Source organism: Anastrepha obliqua, chromosome 1 (genome assembly GCF_027943255.1).
Source record: "Anastrepha obliqua isolate idAnaObli1 chromosome 1, idAnaObli1_1.0, whole genome shotgun sequence".
Classification (NCBI taxonomy): Eukaryota; Metazoa; Arthropoda; class Insecta; order Diptera; family Tephritidae; genus Anastrepha; species Anastrepha obliqua.
The window spans coordinates 173,422,751-173,448,307 of NC_072892.1; the positions used below are offsets into that span (position 1 = coordinate 173,422,751).

At 38.7% G+C, this 25,557-nt stretch overlaps 2 protein-coding genes and 1 pseudogene across 5 annotated transcripts; 2 read left to right on the forward strand and 1 right to left on the reverse strand.

The window, feature by feature from the left end:
• The first annotated feature begins 1,032 nt into the window (after positions 1–1,032).
• On the forward strand, positions 1,033–10,420 carry LOC129238662 (uncharacterized; annotated as a pseudogene).
• A 4,833-nt stretch (positions 10,421–15,253) lies between these two features.
• On the reverse strand, positions 15,254–18,792 carry LOC129241377 (delta-1-pyrroline-5-carboxylate dehydrogenase, mitochondrial-like). 3 transcript variants are annotated; one of them, XM_054877669.1, is made up of 3 exons: positions 18,696–18,792; positions 16,859–17,752; positions 15,254–16,768 (listed from the first exon to the last, which is right to left on the reverse strand). In XM_054877669.1, exons 2-3 carry the CDS (start codon positions 17,736–17,738, stop codon positions 15,861–15,863), a joined length of 1,788 nt encoding a protein of 595 aa, XP_054733644.1. In that variant the 5' UTR covers positions 17,739–17,752; positions 18,696–18,792; the 3' UTR covers positions 15,254–15,860. The 3 variants fall into 3 exon arrangements, with proteins under 3 accessions (XP_054733644.1, XP_054733651.1, XP_054733635.1); XM_054877676.1 differs by lacking the exon at positions 18,696–18,792 and adding an exon at positions 18,606–18,679; XM_054877660.1 differs by lacking the exon at positions 18,696–18,792 and adding an exon at positions 17,817–17,950.
• LOC129241398 (uncharacterized protein C15orf61 homolog) lies at positions 18,025–21,665 on the forward strand. 2 transcript variants are annotated; one of them, XM_054877698.1, is made up of 4 exons: positions 18,025–18,650; positions 18,706–18,892; positions 18,956–19,101; positions 21,440–21,665. In XM_054877698.1, exons 1-3 carry the CDS (start codon positions 18,549–18,551, stop codon positions 19,084–19,086), a joined length of 420 nt encoding a protein of 139 aa, XP_054733673.1. In that variant the 5' UTR covers positions 18,025–18,548; the 3' UTR covers positions 19,087–19,101; positions 21,440–21,665. The 2 variants fall into 2 exon arrangements, with proteins under 2 accessions (XP_054733673.1, XP_054733664.1); XM_054877689.1 differs by lacking the exon at positions 21,440–21,665 and having other exon boundaries at positions 18,027–18,650; positions 18,956–19,443.
• Positions 21,666–25,557: the final 3,892 nt, after the last annotated feature.

A 25,557-nucleotide genomic window follows, 5' to 3' on the forward strand; every position in this document is an offset into this window, starting at 1 on the left:
CGATCTAAAAGCTTTTCGAAAGAATGTTTCAGGTCATTGCTGGAATGTTCTTCAGGATGTCGGTACATCCTTTTGGATGGTCTCTACAGACGCAAAACGTTTTCCTTTCATGGCCAAATGGAATTTTTCGAATAGGTAGAAGTCTCAGGGAGCCAAATCAGGTGAATATGGATGTGAACTGTTACCTTGATAACAAGCATAAACTTTAATCGTGTGATCGATTCTTTACGAGATATCGATCACTACAGCCATCTACCGAGAAAATAATGGACTTCTTTTCCCCCAAAATAATATTTAAGTTGACTATTTAGGTGTAATTTTCAAACGAAAGGATTTCAAACAAATAGAAGAAATATTTTTAGCTGGTGCTGTAACTTACGAGGGCGGTCCAATAAGTACCCGTGCTTGATAACAGAGGGAAGTTGGTGTTTGCATCGCGTGCTGCCATCTTTCAAACGACGACAAAACAAATTTCAGACTGATTGATAGGTTAGTTCACATTTATCAGCTATTGGAGTAAGCCGTTTTTTGTGAATTTCGCTAAGATGGAAAAAGAGGAGTACAGTTCGGTTAATCGCCCTATGTTTTTCGATGGGAAAAAATGAGAGGAGATAAAGCAAAGATGGATGCCGTCTATGGGGACGCTCCGCGATCTATGACCACAGTTAAATATTGGTTCAAAGAATTTAAAAGTGGGCAAATATCCGTTTTTGTTGAGGAGCGACCAGTAGATGTCCCCCAAACTGGCTCCCTGCGGCTTTTTCTTGTTGCCTGACATGAAGAAATGTCTCGGGAAAAAAAATTTAGTTCAAACGAGGAACTCATCGCCGAGATAGCCATCGCTGGCTACTACTTTTTCCCATCTCTCTGGCAGATCTCGTATACCGTCGCGGAAAAAATTTTCATCTTTTGAGGCTATCCACGAATCAACCCATTTTTTGATGCCTTCATATGAATGGAACTGCTGGCCAGCTAGACCATGTGCCATCGATCGTAACAGGTGATAATCGGACGGCGTAATATCTGGAGAATATGGAGGGTGTGGTAGGATTTCCCATTTCAGTGTTTCCAGGTAGGTTTCAACGGGTTTGGAAACGTGAGGCCGAGCGTTGTCATTCTGTAGAATCACTTTTTCATGCCTCTTCGCATATTGCGGCCGCTTTTCGCGCAGTGCTCAGCTCAATCGCATCAATTGAAGTCGATATCGATTCCCAGTGATGGTTTCGCGTGGTTTTAACAGTTCATAATAAATAACACCAACTTTTTCCCACCAAATACATACCATTTTTCCATTTTTCGTCACCCGTCACGATGCGAAGAAGAAAACCTTTCACCCTTCAGTTGTTCACAGGCGAAAAAACGTCGTTCAACATCCCTTGGTTTTAACTCATTAGGAACCCAAGTCCCCTGTTTCTGAATCATTCCCAAAGCAAGCAATCGCTTGAAAATGGATTGGCGGCTAACTCCTAATACTGAAGCAAGTTCTTCTTGCGTTTGACACGGAGGCTCATTGAACAATGCCTCCAATTCAGCGTCTTAGAAGGTTTTTGGCCTTCCTTCACGCGGACGGTCGTCAACATTAAAATCAACGTCTTTGAAACGACGGAACCAATCTCGGAACGTTATTTCACTTAAAGCAGCAACTCCATAAACTTTTTGTAGCTCTCAATGCGCTTCAGCCGCTGTTTTTTTCTGAATGAAAGAGGGAAATCAACACTTCCCACAAATGTCGATTATTCCTTTGAGGTTATGTTAGAATCGACTAGCACACACTGTTGGCGGCATCTATTGACTTAGCACTTAGTTGCGCGCCAATTATATACAGGGCCGTCGAGGTATATCCGGAATGTTGAACTTTAAAACAAAACTATTGGATATTTACTCAAAAATAATTTTATTTGCACTTAACTTTGCATAATGTGAGTACACATATCATAGTTGAAAATTATTCAATGTAACCTCCATCTCGTGCAATTACCTGGTCCAGCCGGGACCTGAAGCGCCCATATGCGCGAGCTACCTCCTCTTTGTCCATTTTGGTCATCACTTCCTCGATGGTTGTCTTCAGAGCGTCCTTAGTATTATGAGGCTTCGCGTTAACTTTTGCTTCAACTGTACCCCACACGTAATAATCAAGAGGATTGCAGTCTGGGCTTGAAGGTGGCCAAAAATCTGGTGACCAGTGGTAGGGTAGGTTATTCTGGAGCCAAGCCTGAGTCTTTGTATGACTTGCTCGATCAGTAAAGACATCATCCTTGCAGTCGGTTTCACGAAAAACTTTTGCAATTTCGTAAACTTGCGTTTTTTGTAGCCAAATCACTGAATTATCTCTTTAGGGCTTTTTCCAGCGCGAAGTGACTCTAGTATCGCAGCTTTTCTGTCCTGCTCTCGACTCATCGTTTCACTAGCACTTACTCCGGCACTCCAATATCAATCAGGAAACAATACACGAAAAATATGTCCCTTTATCAGCGATTTTCGACTTAACGCTACTGCTCCAGAGCTTTCGAAATGTTTTCCGGAGTTACCTCGACGGCCCTGTATATATATATTGTATATAAACACGTGTTTGGCCGAGCTCCTCCTCCTATTCTCCTATTTGTGGAGTGCGTCTTGATGTTCTTCAAGCCGACTCCGAGCGGCAGAAATACACTCGGAGGTTTGCCATTGCCTGCCGAGGGCAACAGCTATTAAAAAAAAGCCTTTTCTTGATTTTGATCTTTTACCGAGATTCGAACCTACGTGCTCTCTGAATTCCGAACGGTAGCCACGCACCAATCCATTCGGCTGCGGCGACCGAGCCTACTGTTTTTTGGGGGGGTTAAAAAAATGATCGTATCGTTGGGAGAAATGTATCTTTCTAAAAGGGGACTAAGTTGAAAAAAAAATAAAAAAAAATGGTGTCTTCATTTCTAACACTGGTACTTATTGAGCCCACTGGTATAGGCGGTGTGATTAAATGACGTCATTAAGCCAATCTAGCGAAATAAATCACGACTTCTTGGTATCAACAGCAGACTCATTTATTTGGCACACTCGAAATCGCAATGCTGCCCAATAGTAATACGAGTTAGTTATTACTCACATATATTTACATGAATGTTTATATGTAAGCGCATTCATGCGAAAGGGTTATAAAACAAAGGAGCAAAATTCTAATGAGCTCTTACCCTAGGGACACACATGCATACATACATATTTCCAGTATCACTGGCTTATGAGGAAAAGTTGTTAAGTCCGATTCTCAATAAATATTGCGGCGTTTAGCTTCCGAAAACTTAAAATTTCTAACGAAAATTAATATTCAAATGCAATCACAGTTACGGCAAAAGTTTGAAAAATATTTTCGTTTGCACTCTGATTCCTGCTATGCAGTTATTCCAGCAATCGTCATTCCTGATATCAAATCAAAATTTTGCAAAGTCTTGCTGGAAAGTGTTGAGTCATAGACTCTGGATGATGTCCGAGATGAAGTTCGTCAATATGCGCTCGAGTTTAAAAGGCAGCCAGTAGGAAAATAAAGTAATTGCAGAATTCCATAAGTGCAAATATTAGGTTGTTCAGTAAGTTTTGCGGTTCGATAAGAGAGGGCGTTGCTACTAGCCTAAGGTTTTTTTGTAATGTTGGTACACTCTTTAAATGGAAAAATGTAAAGCTTAATTTCAATCTGTCCGTTCATTCTTTGTTTACAAGCCATTTAGCGTCAACGTGTCACAGTATTTTCTATATTACAATTTGAAAAATCAAGTATCGCGCAGTGATTGATTGAGTTTTTATTTTTGAAAGGTTTAACAGTAAACGAAATTTATGAACGCATATTGAAAGTGTATAAGGACATTTCGCTATCAATTAGAACAGTAGAAAGATCGATTGCGTGGTGGTACAAGTCTTGAAGACGATCCCCGTCAAAGACATCAAAAAACAGCAACAACACCAGAAGTCGTAGAAAAAATAGAGGAAATCGTATTGGAAAATCGTCGAGTGACTGAAAGAGATTTAATAAAAACTCTAGGCACCTCATTACGTAGTGTAAGCAATATTTTGACTGAAATATGGGGTTTCAGAAAGCTGTGTGCACAATGGCTGCACCTTTCGCTAACAATGGAACAAAAACACATTTGAATGCGACTTTTTCAGCAACATTTAGAGAGTTTTCGAAAGAATAAAGTGGATTTTGTGCATCGATTCATCACTATGGATGAGACTTGGATCTATCGCCATGATCCTAAATCAAAACGAGAGGCTAAAGAGTGGTGTGAACCTAGTTCTTCGGTTCCGAAACGAGTTCTTTTCCAAGAGTCGGGCAAGAAGGTGTTGGCATCAGGTTTTTGGGATGCGCTAGGAACTTGCAATCTGGTTCAACAATAAATTCTGAATATTATTGAAACCTTTTAGACTAGCTGAAGGGAAAAATTTATAAAAAAGACCTTGTTTGCAAAAGAAAACATTTCTTCTTCATAAGGACATTGCATCGAGGCACAAGAGCATTTTGTCAATGGCTAAAATCCATCAAATAAAGTCCGAATTCTTGGAGCATCCACCGTATTTACCAGATTAGGCCCCTAGTGACTTCCAACTGTTTCCAAACCTACAAAATTGCATGCGTGGAAAGCGGTATTCTTCAAATGATGAAGTCATAACACCTGTGGGAGCGTATTTTGCAGCCCTTGCGAATTCTCGCTTTAGGGTTGGAGTTCATAAATTGCAATCTTGTTGGAACAAGTGTATTGATGTTCAGGGAGACTATACTGAATACGAAAGTGTATTTCAAACCATAAAATTGTGTACCTAGTACAACACTTCTCGGATTCGATGAGGAGTCCACAGGTATTCGATTAAAGTGAACCTCATCTGCGAAAATTTTGTAAGCAAATACTCGTAACGATGATGGAGCATTGATGGTTTGCTTTCCTATTATAACACACAAAATGTTTTTAAAATATAGCTCACCTCTGCGCCAGTGGAAATATCTGTTTTCTTTGCCGGAACCGTCAATCGATCGACAAAGCAAAATCTCACTGCAGGTAATTTTGATAAATTGGTTTTAGAAAAGAGCAAATAAAAATTAATTATATTTTCCTATTTTTGGTGAGGTATTTTTGGTGGTGTCTAGGTAATCAGAAGCTTCTACTCAAAATTATTGTTTATTTTGAAAACATTTCCTTATACTGCTTCAGCTCATTAGGCTTACTTTTATTCTTCAAGAAACTGTGCTACTGAAAAATGTTTATTATCACTAAAGATTTTCACTGTCACTAAATATTCAGCGATAAGGGAATTCCTGTTTTAACTGCCACTGAAGAAGTAGTGGTTAGGTTAAATGGCTGCCCTTGCGAGCGGCCCACTTGGACAAATATTCAAAATTCGTCAGTTGTGATACCATGCAGGGAAAAGGAGAAGGGAGTAAAGAAGGCGCCCTGGGATTAGGGGATGATGACCATGCACTTACGACGTCGCGGACGGTGGTTAATTTATGCTCGTAGTTAGCCGCTTCAAGGCATTGATGAACTTTACTGCGGTGTAGCGAAAAAGTGAGAGCCCAGATGTCTGAATCATTGCCCGACCAGAGCATGGCAGCTGAGAAGAAGGTGCTGAGGTAATTCCACCTCTTCCTCCAGACAGACTCTGCAGAACGGACTTCAGACAATATACAATGTTCGGTAAGGAAACCCACCAAATTCGAGAGCTGCGGCTTTGTTAGCCTTAGAAGTTCTTTCGAGCGCCCCGATTGTACTCTTGACTGCACACCTAATGGTGTGCATACCGATTCTGGAAGAGCGTTTTTCATGGCAGATCCGTCTCTTGCCAGTTCGTCTGCTTTTTCGTTACCTTCAATATTCCGATATCCTGGGACCCAGATTAAGGTAACATTGTGGTTCTCATTCAAGGTGGAAAGGCTATTCCTACTTTGTTCCACCACCATATACGTTGCTGTAGCTGAATCCAGTGCATGTATTGCAGTATGGCTATCCGAAAGAATAGCGATGCTGCCCTTAAAAGAGAAATCTGCGATTAGTAGCCTACAGGCTTCCCCAAGTGCCAGTACTTCCGCCTGGAAGACACTGCAGGCATTAGGGTGACGCATAGATTTTTCAATTTTAAGTCTATGAGAATATGTATATCGTCCCCTTAGTATAACAATAGCCTATGTGCTCATAGGCTATTATTTTTTTATTGAATTTTTGGATTCTCCATCGTCGATTTTATATGTGGTCAAAATTTTGTCAAATTCTAGTTCCACAAAGTGGGTCAAAACGTCAGTCAAAAAAATATGGTATAAATATGTATGAAATTATTTTCCTCAAAAATAATGTAAACGCATAAACGCTATTTTTACATAAACTAAATTTTCTGTTTATTCAATAGAATAGTAATGTACACTCACATACTCTATTTTAACTTTTAGGAAAAAAATCAATTTTGTCATGACACAAACACCTAAAATGACGTATAATGATATACGTTGTTGTTCAACAAATATTTTCAATTTGTTCATTTGTATGAATCTTATAGGCCGTTATATTCTCAGAACAATTAACATGTGTTTTAAAATTACAAAAAACAAAAGTGCTATGCAATGCTTACGTTGTTTTATCATGTATGTAAATGCAATAGAAATAATTTGTGCAATTTAGGATTTCAGTTCGTTGTTGAAATTCGCTCGTTCATAATCATTTAGTCGTTCATTCGTTCCCAATCATTCATTTAATCAGGATTTGTCAAGCTCTGGTGAGTATCTGCTATCTTAAATTGCAGGAAAGAATATTTAGGTATATTAATTGTCAACGGAATTTGCAACGAAATCTGTGGTACCAGTGGATTCAAATATATCGGAAAATGACGAAGAGGATGGAGAAGAGTTTTCAGCAGAATCGTCAGATTATTATATTCCAGAAACGGATGAAGAGGAGGATAATCTCGAGGCGAAAATTAAAAATTCTGCGGTAAAGCAACATGAAGTGCTCTGCGAAATCGCGGAAGAAAGCAATGATGAAAATGTAGAATTGACAGTACCACGAATAAGAAAGGTGAGTTAATTAAAAGGTAATTTAAGAAGATGTCTCCTACAATTATGGATTTGTTGTATTCAATAGCGTAAGAGCCAGCTTTGGATGCAGAACAAAAGAAAGAGTGACAGGAGTCAAGGAAAGGCTTATGTTACAAAGAGTGGTAAAGTAATTAAGGAACGTTTACCGAAGCCCGCTGATTGCAGCTGTCGTCACAAATGCCCAGAACACTTCTCTAAGGAAGATCGTAAGAAAATCAATGCAGACTATTGGAGTTTGGGCGATTACTGCAAGCAACGTCTATTCCTTGGTAATAACATGAAAGTGTAAAAGTGCAAGAGGACATTAACGAGAGAATCACGGCGGTCGAACACTCTAAAATATATTACTTTCTAAATGATAAACAGGTCTGTAAATACTGGTCTTTAAATACTTTACACGTGTCAGACTGCGCGATATCTGTATTAGGCAAAAAAAAAAAGAATCAAAGAGAATTTGTTGACATGAGGGGTAAACACGGAATGCAAAGAAAAGTAGACGCGGAGATAGCAACTCTTATTAAAGAGCACATAGAGTCATTTCCAGCAGTAGAAAGCCACTATACTCTGGCAACCTCCCAACGCCTTTATCTGAGCTCAGACCTAACAATTACAAAAATGTATAACTTATTTAAAGAACGCCACCCAGACCTCTCAGTTAAAGAACATATGTATCGCCACATATTTTGTAATAATTACAATTATTCATTCCATCATCCAAAAAAGGACACATGCTCAACATGCGAAATGTTCAAAAATACAGAGGACAAGGCTTCAATACAGAAATCATATGATGAACACTTAGCAAATAAAGCCCAGGCAAGACTCCACAAAGATGCTGACAAGGAGTTATATAAAAATAACAGCAATATAAAAGTATTTACTTTTGACTTACAATTAGTGCTATTGACACCATGTAGCAATGTAAGCACTTTGTATTACAGCCGAAAGTTCGCCACATACAACAACACATTTTACGATTTAGCTAGTGGAGCTGGATATTGTTTCCTGTGGGATGAAATCCATGGTCACCGTGGGTCAGAGGAAATTGGAACCACTTTATTAAAAATGCTGAACAATTTACCCGAATCAGTAACGGATGTTATTCTGTATTCAGACTGCTGTGGAGGACAGAATAGAAACAGATTAATTGCCACATTATTGCTTCATATTAATCATTCATTGCATTTTAATTCAATAACGATTAAATATCTTCAAAGTGGACACACACAAATGGAAGCAGATTCCATGCATTCGGCTACAGAACGAGCTAAGAGAAATATTTGTGTATATTCACCAGAAGAATGGCCAACTATACTTAGATTGGCAAGACGAAAAAATCCGTACGCTGTAGAAAGGCTTAACTACAGTGATATTTTTGATCTCAAAACGGCGTTCTCAAAATTGAACCATAACTTGAAGAAAAATGTCAACAATGAATCGGTAAATTGGCTTAAAATTAAGGGGTAACACCACTCTACACGCGTAAAATAAACACGATTTTTAAAGAATTTTTTTATATAGAAAGAAAGGGAAAACAATCACTCTGATTTGGGAAGTTATTACTTATATACTAAAATACAAAACTACAAAGTTTGATCGAAAAATTTTACAAAATGGCGGTATTGGAGACATTTTTGTAATGTGGTTTCTCTTGAAGGAGCTCCGCGGCACGCAGCACAGAGGGTGCAAATTTTAATCTGGAACAAGGAAATTTGTTTTTTCTTAATCTAGATAAGAATAGCTAGAGAAACACGTAGGGGATTTAAAAAATATTTATTTTTGTGGAATTAGCAAGCATTTGAAGAAAAAAACTCTATTTTGGACTAAAAAAACGGCACTTAAATAATTATAACAATCGTTTAAATTAATCTATCGAAAATCCCCTACGCTCTTCTCTTAAGAAGGTTATTATACAGACGTAGTGAAAAACCTGATTAAAAATATTTAAAATTGTTTGAGTTATGCTGCGTGCCAATTTCAGAAAACGTGTTTTGAGAAAAACGCGTTTAAAGTTTGGAAATTTGGAAAAATCGTTAGGTAGCAGTCACTAACGCTTGGTTAAAAGCTTAAAATATTTATGAAATAAACTTCGGTAACGTATAAAACTTTTTGTCCCGTATTTTAAAAGGTTCAAAGAATTTTTTAAGCTTATAAAAAAAAATCAATTTTTTGAAATTTCTACAGTGGTGTTACCCCTTAAGGTTATCCAAGTAATAAAAAGTGAAAAGAGACAGTTGTTATACAAGGAACAATGGAACGAAGACTTCAAAGTGATTGATATAGATGGCTCGAGAATGAAAAAGAAAGGAGTCACAAATTTTACATTAACTCACAAATATAAAAAGAACTACCCAATTTCTGACACAAAATTGAAGGATCTCAAAGATTTATGCAAAAAAACTGTAATTCCTCCCGCCTCACAGACATTTTTTTTGAATTTACAAGGAGGGAATAATCGCGATTGTTTAGATGAACCAGACAGATTCGAAGAAGAGGATGAAGACGACAATAAATAAAGACCATGATAATAATTTACGATCTTACTGTAATTAAAACATAATTTTATAGTAATAAAAATTCATATTAAACTTACTTATTATTCTGGCGTATTTCTTGAATAAAATAGTGTATACCATACAAAATAAAATAACGTATCAGAAACTTAATAGAAAACATGAAAAAATAAAATAGCCTATCTGATATATTTGTAGTTTACACCTCTTTTTTGTTCACTAAAAGGATGATTATAGTAATAAAAATTGGTCATTAAACAAAATAGACTCATTTTTATACAGTCTTAAAAAAATGTGGAAAATAATAAATATTTACAGACATAACGAGATTTGAGTGAGAGCTACTTTCGACAAAAAGTTTGAAATTCATTTTCTCAAACCATCAAAAAATTTGTAGGCTATTTTAATACTAAGGGGACGATATACCAGCTCCATCACCACAATCCATTTTAGAACCGTCGTATTTGGTAATGAATAATTTTCGTATACTAACCCAGCCATGTATTGAAGGCAACACACAGCGCAGCGTTCGCAATTCCTTTTAAATTCGTTACTTCAAATCAAAATGCAGCTCACAATTTGAAATTGAAATGGAGAAAAAACTGGAGTTACAAATTGTAAAGGGTTAAGTTTTGACATTTTAGTCACAGCTCAAAAGAGCAGGCGTGTTGAGCGTGGTTTGCTTGAGCTTACGCTTGAAAACTTTGCGGAGTAATGAGCATCATAAAGGTGTGCGGGTATTCGTTGCTCATACGCCTAGGCTGTCCGGAAATTTGTGAACAAAATCGAGCGCTTGAATCCTAACCTCTAATTAAATTACATTATTACATTATTAATTGAAATTCTTCTTTAGAATTAGTTGGCGACGCCATTTAACTCTTAACTTACCAGTCATTTTGACTGGACTTGCAATTTAAATTCAAAATTCTTGTTGCATGTACCATTTTCTTTCCGTAATGATGCCATGACTTTTGCATCTATAATTAAATAATCAGTTTTATGAATTTTTTATTATTTTATATACGAATATATTTGTAACAAATATATTTTGTGCTATTGACACTTATACCAGTCAAAATGACTGGTGCAAGTTTCTAGATGATGAAAGTTGATAATACTGCAATTATATGACTGCGGGAAAATCATGATTCTGACGCAGGACGTGTGGTGGTGCTTTGCTTCAACATATTTTTTATAGTTATCAACAGGCTCTCAAGGCATGGCAAACTTGTTCACGGATGGCTCGAAGTAGGATGGAAAAGTTGGTGAGGGAGTATTCTTCGAGGAGCTCCCCATCAAGCTCAAATTCAGGTTTGTAGACCATTGTGGTGTTTTCCATGCGGAGGTAGCCGAAGCAGTGGACTGGTTGCTCACTTCGGTAATTACCGTCAAAGATATAAATATCTACTCCGACAGCCACGCGGTAATTAGGGCCTTGGACTCGTTGTTTGTGCGTTTGAAATTAGTCGGGGAATACCTGACTTCTCTCTCGATTGCATCCGAATACTCCGATATCAGGCTCATTTGGGTTCCCAGTCACAGCGGCATAGAGGGAAACTGTTGAGCTGATAAACTGGCTAGACAGAGGTCCCTGAAGACGATTTCATCGCAAAATGAGAGTATTTGGGTTCCCTTGAGAACTTCTTGTCTGCTACTGAAAAGATGCGCTTCCCGTCAATTCAATAATAGCTTAAAATTTTTCCGAGTGGCACAAGAAAATCGGTAAATAAAGGCAGCGTACCTATTTTAATAGCCATATGTATGTATGTGTATATCATAAAGGATAGTTTCAGTCACAGCTGACAAGTTTTTATAATTTAAATGTCAATGAGGTAGAAAAAGGAGCTGCACTAAACTACTTAGTCCTGTCATAAGTTCTGTTACAAATTAAGTCCGCTTTAGATATGAAATTATAATACTTTTTTTAATGAAGTTAATTTTATTTAATCATGCAAATATTATTTTCATATTTCATATTATTTCGAAATGGTTACAATTTGCTTTCCACAAGTCTTCAAACGATTAGGCCATTCAGCTATTGCAACTCGCACAGTTTCCATGGATATTGACGTCGCTACACGAACCAAAGATTGTTTGAGACTCTACAAATTTCTGTGAGGTCTTTAACAGGCCATATTCTCCAATTCGATAGTCAAACCACAAGCTGTAGTCCAATGGATTCAGATTTGGACTTCCGGACGGCCCATCTTCTCCGGCTATGAAGCCAGGAATATTGTTTTTTAGCCACTGCTAGATGGTTTTTGCCTTATGAGCTGGAGCGGAATCTTGCTGGAAGATTGCTTCACCATGCCTTTTAAGATATCCTCTTGGTACACTTTTGCCCCGGTCTTAACCCCTTTTTCCCAGAAATGAATACTTGTAACGCCTTTACAAGAGACTCCCCACCAAACCATTATGGAGGTTGGATGTTGGCTACTATGAACATTTGGAACAACATTTTTCGCGTCTTTAAAAATTTTAGCATAGATTTTGTCTTTTTGCTTACTAAAAACTTCTTCAACAGTAACAGTAACAGACGTCTACTACAGCTGCCAGGTAAAGGAGTGCAAATTCGGTGTCGGATTTGTTGTGGAAGAGAAACTTCGTCGCCAAGTACTGTCGTTCACTCCGGTGGTCGAGCGTATCGCAATAATCCGCATCAAAGCACGATTTTTTAGCATCTCGCTAATTTGCGCCCACGCCCCGACGGAAGAGAAGGACGATGCGATCAAAGATTCCTTCTAGGACCGCTTGGAACGTTTCTATGAGCGCTGCCCCCGCCACGACATAAAAATCGTGCTTGGCGACTTCAACGCCAGGGTGGGCAAGGAGGGAATTATTGATCCCACAGTCGGAAAATTAAGCCTGCACAACGAAACATTCGGTAACGGACAGAGGCTGATCGACTTCGCCGGGGCCCGAAACATGGTAGTCTGCAGCACCAGATTCCAGCATAAAAAGATCCACCAAGCTACCTGGCTGTCCCTTATCGAAAAACGCGAACCCAGATCGATCATGTTGTGATAGATGGAAGACACGCTTCTAGTGTATTCGATGTACGTACGATCCCAGGACCCAACATCGACTCGGATCATTACCTTGTTGCAGCCAAACTGCGCACACGCCGCTGTGCAGCAAAAAACGTACATCTACCTACGCAAAGAATGTTCGACATCGAAAAGCTGCAATCACAACAGACAGCCAGAAGATTCGCCACTCGACTCTCACTCCTGCTCTCGGAGAGCACTGCCCAACACACCGGCATGCGCGAGCAATGGAGCAACATTTCTCGTTCCCTACGTACCGCCGCCGAAGAAGAAATCGGATTCCGGCGAGCCCGAAAAAACAATTGGTACGACGAGGAATGTCATGCTGCCGCCGAAAGAAAAGATGCCGCCTATAGAGCCACGCTGCGATCGGGCGCAACGCGAGCCATTTGGGATCGCTACAGAGAGCTAAAAAAGGAAGAGACGTATTATCCGAAAGAAGAAACGAGAGGCCGAAATACGTGAGAGCGAAGAGCTTGAGATGCTGGCCAACAGGAACAACGCCCGAAAATTCTACCAGAAAGTTCGGCGGCTTACAGAAGGTTTTAAGACCGGGGCGTTTTCCGAAATTGACGTTCCGCTACCCGACCATAATGAGGTAAGAATAGCAATATCGTGGCTAAAGAACAACAAAGCCGCGGGCGCCGACGGACTGCCGGCTGAGCTATTCAAACATGGCGGCGAGGAGCAGGTAAGGTGTATGCATCTGCCCCTATGCAAAGTATGATCGGATGAAAGCATGCCTGCCGATTGGAATTTAAGTGTGCTCTACCCAATCCATAAGAATGGCGATCCTGCAATCTGTGCCATTTACCGCGGGATTAGTCTTCTAAATATCGCCTAAAAGGTTCTAGCGAGCCTATTGTGTGAAAGGCTGTAGCCCACCGTCAACCAACTGATTGGACCTTATCAGTGTGGCTTTAGACCTGGAAAGTCTACCATCGACCGAATATTTACAATACGCCAAATCTTTGAAAAGACCCACGAAAGGAGAATCGACACATACTATCTTTTCGTCGATTTCAAAGCTGCATTCGGCAGTACGATGTCTAAATTTGGTATCCCCACAAAACTAATACGGCTATGCAAGATGACATTGCTCAACACCACCAGCGCCATCAGAATTGGGAAGGACCTCTCCGAGCCGTTTGATACTAAACGAGGTTTTAGACAGAGGGACTCGCTGTCGTGTGGTTTCTTTAACCTGAGCATCGTACGAGCCGCAGAACTCAATGGCTCAGGCACAATATTTTATAAGAGCGTACAATTGTTGGCGTATGCCAATGAAATCGATATCATTGGCCTTAACAACCGCGCTGTTAGTTCTGCCTTCTCCAAACTGGATAAGGAGGCAAAGCGAATGTGTCTGGTGGTGAACGAGGACAAAACGAAGTACCTCCTGTCTTCAAACAAACAGTCGGCGCACTCGCGTATCGGCAGCCACGTCACTGTTGACAGTTATAATTTCGAGGTGGTAAAAGACTTCGTTTATTTAGGAACCAGCATTATCACTGATAACAATGCCAGCAAAAAAAGGTGTACGCGCCAATTATATAGATATATATGTATATAATCGGTTTAACCGTTTTCGAGTAATGTTGGTCACCGACTTTGAAAACACCATTTTGAGAAAAACGCGTTTAAAGTTTGAAAAGCACCTTACATAGGATACATTTTTTTTTGCGTGTATTCGTAAATATTTGTACATTAAGAAAAAAAATAAAATAAAAAAAAAACTTTTTTTTGAAAATTCTAACTGTATATAACCCCGCAATGCAATCACTGCAATGCGATTTTCCCTAGCTCCCCACTCCATTGCTAACAAGCGAAATTTGCCACGAAACTGAGTATAATTTATGAGTAGACAAAGCATTCGAACAAAGCAAAAATAACGATACTTTTTTCTGCGAATTTACATAAGGGATAAAAATCGATTTTTTTTTTGCATGTTATTGTAGTAAAACAACCGTGCTAAAATTTTAAGTCAATCCGAGCAAAACTTTTTAAGTTATAGAGCATAAAGCCGAGCCGCCTCAAACATCTGCCGAGACGCAGCAGTTGCGCGCGTAGTCCGTTACAAACTTTAAACGCGGTTTTCTCGAACTCATACTTTAACTAAATTATTCGATTTTTTTGATTTCAGATGATTCTACGCTGAGATATGCTGACTACTGCAAAATGTTTTTTTGAAAAGACGTCTACGTAAATGTGCTCTCATTCGCTCATTTTGCAATATTTTTACATGAAAATTTTATCAAATATTCTTGAAATTTTACTTCATAATATGCAACAACTTTTAATAAACTGACTTGAACCGTTTCGCTACAATAAATTCATGAAAAAAGTGTTTTTTTTAGCGTTTATCCCTTACCCCCCTTATGGCAAGAATTATAATAGAATTTATATGCAACTTCGCGACATCCAACATTGAGCCAGTTAAGGTACGTTGCACTAAAAATCGTAGAAAAACACATGCAACAAATAATGAACAGCATACAAATATGTTACGAACACTATTAATGATCATCAATAGAAACTTACCTGTTTATGTGCTTCGTGCGGGTGCCACATTCGTAAACAGTATCGGTCATATTGGCTTGCATGGCGCAAATAAATAGTATTCGCTCGCTAAGAAAACACATTCACCATTTTATATATATGTATATATATATATTTTGTTTTTATTTGAAAGATTTGAATATTGTCCAATTATGTAGTTCGCTAAGACACAGAAATAATTCAAATTATAGTATATATTACCAGTATGTGTTCTGTGGCTCCATTTTTAGACACGCTTATGACTAGGCTTGACCTCTAAACAATCATTAATTAATATAAATTAAAACAAAAAACAAGCGCTTATCGCAGGTCTGTGTTCACTTCATATATATGTACATGTATGTATAGGTATATGTAAACGGGTGCCACCAACGAATCAGTGCGTAAGAACTGCTGATAACAAATGATGGGCTTGGCATCTAATGCACAAATGTACGTGGGTATGTTGTAACATTGCATACATATAGATTATTATCATATTATGTTAGTATTCATTTAATTATTCATTTGGGAGATTCCAATAACACACAAACACAATACACTGTGCAAATTGAGATTTTGAATTGCATAATTAATTCATTAGATTTGCAATTTTGTATTCGGGAAAATAGTCACATAATATTAAAAGCTAGTTTTTAACTGCCATTCGAGATTCGTTTAGTTTCAATTATTGAGGAATATAATATCATAAATTTATTTGTTCGTTTTGTTCATATAGGGGTAATATACTTCGGGCAGAGGCACAAATGTCTCTTTGACTGCCTGTAACGAAGCAAAACGCATCAGATAAAATGGGCAACCCGCTTTATCGTTTGTGCCTGATTGGCGCGCGCCACCGAAGGGCTGTTGACCCACAACAGCACCAGTCGATTTATCATTAATATAGAAATTGCCAGCGGCATCTTTAAACTCATCTAATGACTGTTTCAAAAATGCTTCATCTGTAGCAAAAACGCTACCAGTCAATGCATACTTTGTAGTGTTCCTAACCAAATCTATAGCCTTATTCAAGTCGCTGTCCTTATAGACATACACCGACAATACTGGGCCAAATATCTCATCGCGTATTACACGCTTGTGCGGATCTTTAACTTGTACAATGGTTGGTTCGACAAAGAAACCTTTTGCATTCGAAAAGTTACCACCGGCCAATATAGTGCATTCGGGGTCCTCTTTAGCCTCGTTAATGAATCCGGAAATACGTTGAAACGAGTTTTCGTCAATGACCGCCGACAAAAAGGTATCAACTTCGCGCACGTCGCCCACTTTCAACGCCTTAACCTTTTCAATTAGCGGTCCTTTGAACTGTGATTCCCACAGTGACTCGGGTACATAGAGGCGCGAGCAAGCCGAACACTTCTGTCCACCATATTCGAAAGCCGATCGTACGGTTTGTGCAACGGCTGTTTGCACATGCGCTGACGGATGGATAAAGTGGAAATTCTTGCCACCGCACTCACCCACCAAGCGTGGATAGTTTTTATATTCATCTATTTTGTTGCCCACCAGCTTCCATAGGGTTTTGAAAGTCGCCGTCGACCCGGTAAAGTTGATAGCAGCCAAATCTGGAGAGCTCGTAATTGCGTCACCAAAATTCTTGCCTACCAAATGGAATAGACGAGTTTAAGTGTGTAATGAGGAAAACAATAAATTATTGACGTATTTTAGTACAGTTTTTTTATGCAAATTACCAATGGCCGGCACAAAGTTCACTACACCATCAGGTACACCCGCTTCGCGCATTATTTTGAATACTGTCCAACTGGAGAGCATCGCAGTGTCCGATGGCTTCCACAATACGCTGCAGCCCATCAATGCCGGTGTGTAAGCCAAATTACCGCCGATTGCAGTGAAATTGAAAGGCGTAATTGCTGCTACAAAACCCTCCAAGCCACGGAAACGTAAATGGTTTTTGGTTACATCCGGTTGTGGGCTGAGTGGTTGATTCACGATTAATTCCTTCAAGTAACCAGCATTCATACGCGTAAAATCGATTATCTCAACGCCAGAGTCGATTTCTGCCTGTATAACAGTTTTCGACTGACCCAACATCGTAGTGGCTAACAGATCTGCACGGTATTTTTTGGACATTAGATCAGCTGCACGCTCCCAAATTTCGATACGCTTGCTGAGCGGAGTCTTATCCCATTCCTTTTGCTTCTTAACCGAAGCACGAATTGCTTCTTCTATGGTGGCACTATCTGCATAATAATACTTGGCAAGTTTGTGATTTTTCCTATGGGGCATAACTTGATATGCCTCCTTGCCCTTCCTTATTTCTTTGCCATTTATAACAATCGGAATATCTTCACAGTTACTTTCGTAACGTTGCAGAGCTTTCTCCAGTGTTTTCATCTCTTCGGAACCAGGTAGATATTGCGGAATCGGTTCATTATATATGCGAATATCAGCAATTTTTTCTCTCGGTAATACTGAATTTGTTAATTTAGCATCGGAAATTTCCGCTTGCTTTGCCTGGCTGGAGAGGGCACGGGTTGAGATTTTTACTGCCTTTTCAATATTTATTTTAACAGCAGAGTGTCGAGCATAAAACCACAATCGGGGCCACATATTGACGAAGTATGCTAAAACAAGAAAATTTGCAAAATGAGTAAATTGATTTGCTAAATTTTACAAAGAAAAACGAACTTGGATATTATCACGTAATCTGTGGGCAAACACTACACAACAATAAATATGACTAGCCAATTAGGAACGATATGTATCTACTATTCTTACTATTCACACAACCATCCCCAGAAAATTCCTAACATGGAAAACACTAACAAAAAGTGCACACTTGGCATTGGCAACACTAAAGTTCAACAGCTGTGCTGGCACTCAGTGATGTGTAAGCGCGCACACAAATTGCCTCATATTTTAATATCTACATTTTGCTTTTTATTAGCATTCGCTTGCTCACTTTTCAGCGCTTTTTGCACGAAATTGCGAAATCAAAGTCAAATTGTGTTATAGATAGAATTTCCATCGAGTTTTGTTAACATTTCATATAGAAATACCTGTAAATCGTTGCGGTGTTTTTTTTTGTTGCAGAAACTAGTGCGCTGCCCGACACTGTCGTCAGCTGTGACAAGGTCGACTGCTTTCAGTTAAGGGAGTTTCTTGAATTATGTATTTTTGGCAAAACAAAAGAAACCAATTTATGGATGTGTAAAATCAATGCACTTTCCATTTTGTTTGTTTGTGAAAACGGCAAATACGAAGGTTGCACTCGTTTAATTGAAAATTCGTCCTGCGGTTGGCTATTGATTCAGTTTCTGTGCGATCACGTGACATTCGCAACCGGTCTTTAGCAACAAAGCAAAACAAAAGTTTGAGTAAATATGTTTAGAAGTGACGCAACCAGTTAGTTCGCACAAAATGCGATTTACTGCTATTTTATTGAAGCCCAAAGCATCGGAAGTGTTAACGGCGTACCTTAAGCAATGCAACGAACCACCGTGGACGTCGTATTTTGTGAAGGCAATTGCAGCACTGTGATGAATGATATTTTCGTTATTGACGCACCTCTTTGTAGTTTAAAGATGTTGAAAATGATCAGCGTGGCTGGTCGCACTTCAATTGGACGCTTGATTCTGGAGCGAATTATCACATACTCCGCACAGGATGCTATCCGTATATGAAGTACCACTGCAGTAAGCGGGCTATTCAAGATCTTTCGTTGGAGGATAGGTTCTTTCGATTTTTGAAAGTTATAAATCTGGGTAAATGAAATTTTTAAATGTCTTGTTATTTTTCAAATGATTTTTCAGTGCGTGACTTTTCAGGGCTACCAATGTTGTTTTATGGGCTTGCAGCGATTCATCTGATTACTCACGAGGAATTAGTTCATTTACCAAATGGTGATCGGATTCCTATATACTTTCTTTATGCGGAAGATAAAGGATCAATGCACTGATTAGTTTTGATTTAAGTAAACAAGAAAAAAATTTACCAATCCACTAAACTATGGATGATTTACTTGCAATGCACACTGGGCCAGCAGACCCGAGTGAATGGCCAAAACTCTTTTTTCTTAGGAAAAGGCCATAAAACCGATTAAAACCACGTTTATTATAGTTTTTTAACTCTATGAATGCGAATCTGAAGTCAAAATTAAAAAATTCAAAATGGCGGATCCAAAATGGCGGACATGAATTTTAAAAAATCCGTATTTTTGCTTCAAACTCAGAATCTAGGGGTTTAGAACAATGCACATTACGAATATAATGTCAACTTTGAGAAATTCAAAATGGCGGATCCAAAATGGCGGACATGAATTTTAAAAAATCCGTATTTTTGCTTCAAACTCAGAATCTAGGGGTTTAGAATAAAGAATATACGTCTAGAATTAGCTGTACTCATACACCCAGGATACACCGCGAGGAGGATTCTAGTACGATTTAGTATCCCAATTTTTTTTTTTGTAATTTTTGTAATTTTTAATTTTTTTTTGTAATTTTTGTAATTTTTAATTTTTTTTTTGTAATTTTTTATTTTTTTTTTGTAATTTTTATAATTTTTTTTTGTAATTTTTGTAATTTTTAATTTTTTTTAATTTGACTTAATTTTTGAATCTGCATTTAAGCTCAATTTATTCAGAATCAGAAGTTTCTTCTTCTGATAGTTCAACTTCATCTAGAAGTTTGTGAACGTCATTAGACGCAATCATTTCATGATCGCGTTCGGCCTCTGTTTCATCTTCCGATTCATATTCGTCTTCATTTGCACTGGCACTGCTATGATCATTTTCCATATTTTGAGTATCTAAAAAAAGTAACTGTTTAACTTCTGCTGAAAGTGGTAAACGTCTTCTGTTATTAGCTCTAGACAACCTGTTCATACTAGACAGTAATGGATCAGAAGTATCTAGTAATCGATTAAAGAGATCCTCTAAGTTTGTTTTCCTATCACATTGTCTACTGTGCCTGAGTCTGAAGTTTCTGTAATCTTTATTTCTCGATTCAGATGCCTCTTCTCCATATACCCCAACTGGTAAAGTACAATGTCTTATTATTTCTCCAGCATGAATCAAGATTTTATGAAGAGTTGCTGGCATTGGATACCAAGGATACAGATACCAAGGAAGCAGAATTCTTCAAATTTTTCTGTGTTGATTGGTAGCTGACAAGAAAGGCAAACTAAAATAATTTTCAAATTATTTACGAACTGGCAATCAATCTTTAAGCATTCAGCAAAAATCTCTGCATTTTGAAATGCCTTACGTGCGGAATTTCCGTCGTTAGTTGTACCAGAACCACCTGCTTTTGGTATATCAACTAATAGTCCCAACTTTTCACGTAGAATTTTTTGAATTTCAGCTTTCCGATCTGCAACAAGTTTTTTATCCTGAGGCGTACTTACCCTCCATTTCTTAATATTAATTCTGTAAGCTATATGCAAACAACATTGAACTTTGTTCGCTCTCGCTCAAAATAAAAACGGAGGTGGGGGCGCACATTGACCGAACGATCTGCTGGGAGTCTCTCACTCTCTGAGGTACTGGACAGTTCTGTATCTTTCTGGACAAAGTTCAATCTCTGTTTTTGGTCTACTGCGCATTTTATTTTAGTGACTATGAGCTCCTGTGTAAAACTACGACGCAATTATTTTTCTACTATGACTCTGACTGTAGCGCAGTTAGAGTCATAGTTTGGAGTCCTAGTTTGGCTTGCTCTACTCTGTAGTTGACAATGTTTAACTACATAGTTAGAGCAGAGCATTATTTGGGGTACTACTGCTGCTCTGAAGTTGTAAATGCAAACACTGAATTAAACTCGATTTTCCCTCGGTAGTTTTGGCTCAAACATTAAATTTAACTCATTTGATAGGGGAACTTTGTTTTCAAAGTAAGTCATGTATGAATAAAAAACAGATTTTGTTGATTAAATGTTAAAAAAAAAACTTATTCAACATAAATACACATGGTTTCAATTATAAATTATTTTTTGATATCCATAAAGAAAAGTTATGCACGATAATAACATCTTGAGTATTATTTTTCACAACAACTTATTGTTTGAAAGTGTTAAAAATCGAACTAAAAATTTGACTTTGAACTGTTACATAAAAAAAACTAATTGATAAAAACTAATGAAACTTCATAATTTGGTGTAAAAAATTACTCAAAATAAGATGATGTTATAAATTTCCTGTTTAAATTAAGTCGAAAATTTTTATTTTTGGCCACTCACTCGGGTCTTCTGGCCCAGTGTGCAATGATGCACTACCAAAAAACTCCCAATTTATATATTGTACTAAATCCCACTCAGGTCGACGAATTGTTAGTGACTGTTTTCTCAGTGCAAGTTTAGCTTTGGCGAATTTTGAAACTAGATTTAACTCTGACAAACTGGAGGGCCACACATCTAAGTATGTATATTCGTTTCTATCAAGTGCCCTTTTGGATTTACATTATAGCTGTATCAAGGAGAGATCAAAATAAATCTCTGCCGCATTGCAAATTGTATTTTAATATCCATCCATGACAATAATACAAAAGCGCCCCACAATGCCACTAAAAATCTCGTTTGTATCAGCCTTAATAAACCCCGAATAGGTCGAAAGTATTAACATCTACCGATAGGCTCAGAAAACGTGCTATTTGGACAGAGTAGCACGAATACGAGGCTTTTTATTTATATACTAGCAAACCCGGCCCCCTTCGCTGGGCACACTAAAATAGAATAGATATGGTTTAGAACAGAAAATATATGATTTTCATATTATTTATTTCTTTATTCTTTATTCAAGCGCTTTGGCATAAGCAATATTTTTTGTTTTTCTATTTGTTTTTGAGTAAATATAAAATATAAATTGAAAATCAGGAAAAAAGAAGATTGTTTTTAAATTTCAAATCAACGCAAATGAATAACTAAGAAACAATCGTCTCTTTTCCTGATCATCCATGAATTTTTCGTTTCAATTTATATGTTTTATTAAGCATTGGAGCTTTTTTAACCATTATCCATTTATATTTAAAAAAAAAAAAAAAAACGAAAAAAATTGTTTTTTCCACGAACACAATTTCATTCGGATTTCACATTAAATTCTCAAATTTCGTAAGAAATTATTCACTGTTCCAAAATCCACTCCAAAAAAATTCACAAACAATTTTTACATGTTGCACTTACGTTTTTTCCTTATGGCATCCAAATCAGAAAGAAATATTGACACATTGTAACTCACACTGTCAATTTGACAGTTCCGTTCCGCCTCAAGCGTTAAAAAAGTAAGCGACATTATGGCTGGTTCAAAAGAACGCTGTACCCGTTGCCAGTGCTCCGAATTACAACCAAACTTTACGAAACCCATTTTCAATACGTACTTAACAATGTGCGTAAGTTTGGTTTAATTCGGTGCAAAGACACGGCGGGTCCACGTTTTGGCATATATTTCGAGACCCTAGTCATCAATAGGTATGAAAATTACCCCGTATTAAAGCACTTATCAACAGCTTTCATTTGATACCCATATTGTACATACACATCCAAAGGTTACCCGGGTCCACGTTTTGACCTATATCTCGAGATCCCAGTCATGGGGCGGCATGAAAAATACTCTGTACTAAAGCATTCACCAACAGTTTCAATTTGATATCCATATTGTACAAACACATTCTAGGGTCAACGTTTTGGTCTCTATCTCGAGACCCTAGTCACGGAGCGGCATGAGAAATATTGTAGACTAAAGCATTCACCAACAGCTTCCATTTGATACCCATATTGTACATACACATCCGAAGGTTACCCGGGTTCACGTTTTGACCTATATCTCGAGCCCTATTTCCAAAATAAAATATAATCCATGTTACTCGTGGATGATGTAGCTTTCGAATGGTGAAAGAATTTTTAAAATCGGTCCAGTAGTTTTTGAGCCTATTCACTACAACCAAACAAACAAAGTTTTCCTCTTTATAATATTAGTATAGAAAACTCTATATCGGTATGGATTGTACGGATTGGTCACATCATAAGAATGCCCAACGAATAAATCCAAAGCAGGATTTTTACTTTGCGTCCAATTGGAGGAAGAAAGAGAGGCGGACCAACAAAGAGGTTGCTTGATGACGTCGAAGTAGACCTAAAAGCGATGAACGTTCGTAATTGGAGAAATGAGGCAAGAGAGAGACTGAATTGGAGGAGGATTGTTGATGAAGCTAAGAGGAAGAAGGGAAGAGACTAATATGACGTGGAATACATACTGACATCAACGGAGAATTTAAAAAGCATTTATTTCTTATGACGTGATGATTTTGAAGAAATTTATGATTCCCAAAGAGTTACAACAGGGAGGATATTTAGATAGACCCAGCGCGATATATAACATTACAGGCTTCATTATAAGGCTCGTTTTCAATGAGCCTACTTTCACATGGGTGAATGAAATGCCCAGAGGAGGCTTAGCAAAGCTCAGTGCCAGCTTTCCGTATCAGCTTTTATCAGTATGAGCTTTAAACTATGCTGCGCTTGCCTGGTCACCTCGAACAAGCAATTTGCAGTGGACGAAACTACATACTTGTTCCAAGATAGTCGGTTCTACGTTACCGCAGCGACCTGGCTTTATATCCGGTTAAGGCCTGTCACTTCAGCAGCATTCCCCATACATATATGTATGGAGAGTGTTTATGCTGCTACAACAACAAAAACAGACTTGTCAAAACACTGCCATTAGGACTGCGACAGGAAGTCTTCGGTTGTCCCCACTACAACATCTACACGACGAGGTCCATATGCTCCCTGTCAAGGAGCATAATAAACTGCTCAGCAAGCAGTTCCCGTTTGGGGGTTACCGCAGGTCTTACTCATGAAGACACCTGCTGGAGCCTGAACCGCCTTTCAGGCATGTCAAGAAGCACCTCCTCAACTACGCGGATGAGATCCAAGACAAAAAAAAAAACGACAAATACTGGATCGACAGTGTACAGAAAGACAATTAACGAAATTCATCGGGAGACTTTTGCCACCATCTTAAGCTCCCGACCCCCGAATGCCGTAATCGGAGTCCAACTACCACCCATTGCAGTCGAAGAGCTCCAACTTCCCCGAGAGTCCCGCGTAACCTTGGCACAATTATATATACCAAACATACATATGTGCGGCATGTGAAGGCACGCCGCTTGACACTAGCCACCTTTTTACATGCCCATCGAACCCACACCCCTCACCCTCTGGACTCAACCAATAGAAATAGCAAGCTTCCTGGGCCTACCGTTAGATGAGCTAGACGAAGACGACCCGTGACTACACTACACTGGCAGGGCAAAGTTACTGCTACAACAACAACAACCAGCGTTCTGAGTATTGATAAAAAATTTGAGTTGGTGTTCAAAAGTTTTAAAGGTACAACTATGCGGTATGCGGTAGCTACTGGGAAAAGCTTATTGCGTGTCCAGAGCATGTGCATGTGAAGCTTGATGGACTAGTTCTGCCTAAGCTAAAACGAGTCACAATCTAGATATCCAAAGAAATCAAATATCTTGGAGTAGTCATCGATAGTAAACTCCTCCTGGATCTACATAACTATGGTAAAACATAGTACCACCTATGCGTCAGTGGTCTACCATTCCCATGGCAACCGGTTCTACGTTACCGGAATGGCTCGGGTATTTCCCGACCAAAGGTTGCCGCCCCAGTAAACTAGCCCTGTCTAGTGTACCGTACCTCAGTAAACTCTCTCGCGGGAGTCTGGGGGACCCAATCCGGTTCTGGTGTCTACGTGGAATACAGTGGGGCAAAACTACACTTTGCTCTTGGAATGTACGCATCTGTGTTTCAAGCGGAGGTGTATGCCGTTCAAGAAGTAATAAACTTTGTTGTGGAAAATAGGTGGAGAGTTACCGTGTGTCTTTTTTTTGCAGAGGATGTGAAAATCGAAAATGTCGAAAACATCAACAAAGGTGTGGGGCATTCTCCCACTAACCCTATAACGTTCCTCCCCTCTCGGCTGATTTCAGCCTGGGACTGCTAAAAGCAATTTCATTAAGGTGGAGCCGTGTTTATACCTTTTAGACACACCAGGTACCTACTCATACGTCCAGAATCCTCTCTTAATTACATATTGGGGTTATACGCAATCGATAGCATCCATTAGTTTGCCACCAATGGGGCATCGGAAAATTGCAATATCGTTACTCGATATCGACTTGTCGTCTGTTTGGGTTTGTCTTGAGGCTTTACCTCAGGCGTTCGTGTTTGTCGTTCGCTTCCACTCTAAGTTTCGCAGTTTTATTAAAATCCTTGCTGCAAACTGTTTTACTGCTTCCCATTTCTCTTTCGAGTTCAGCATTTGCGTTACAAGGTTATCTGGTGTGGGGGCGACGCCGAGGACTTTTGCGAGCTCGAAGCGCTCTTCGTAAAATCTAGCGCAGTGAAAAGTCACATGTTCTGCA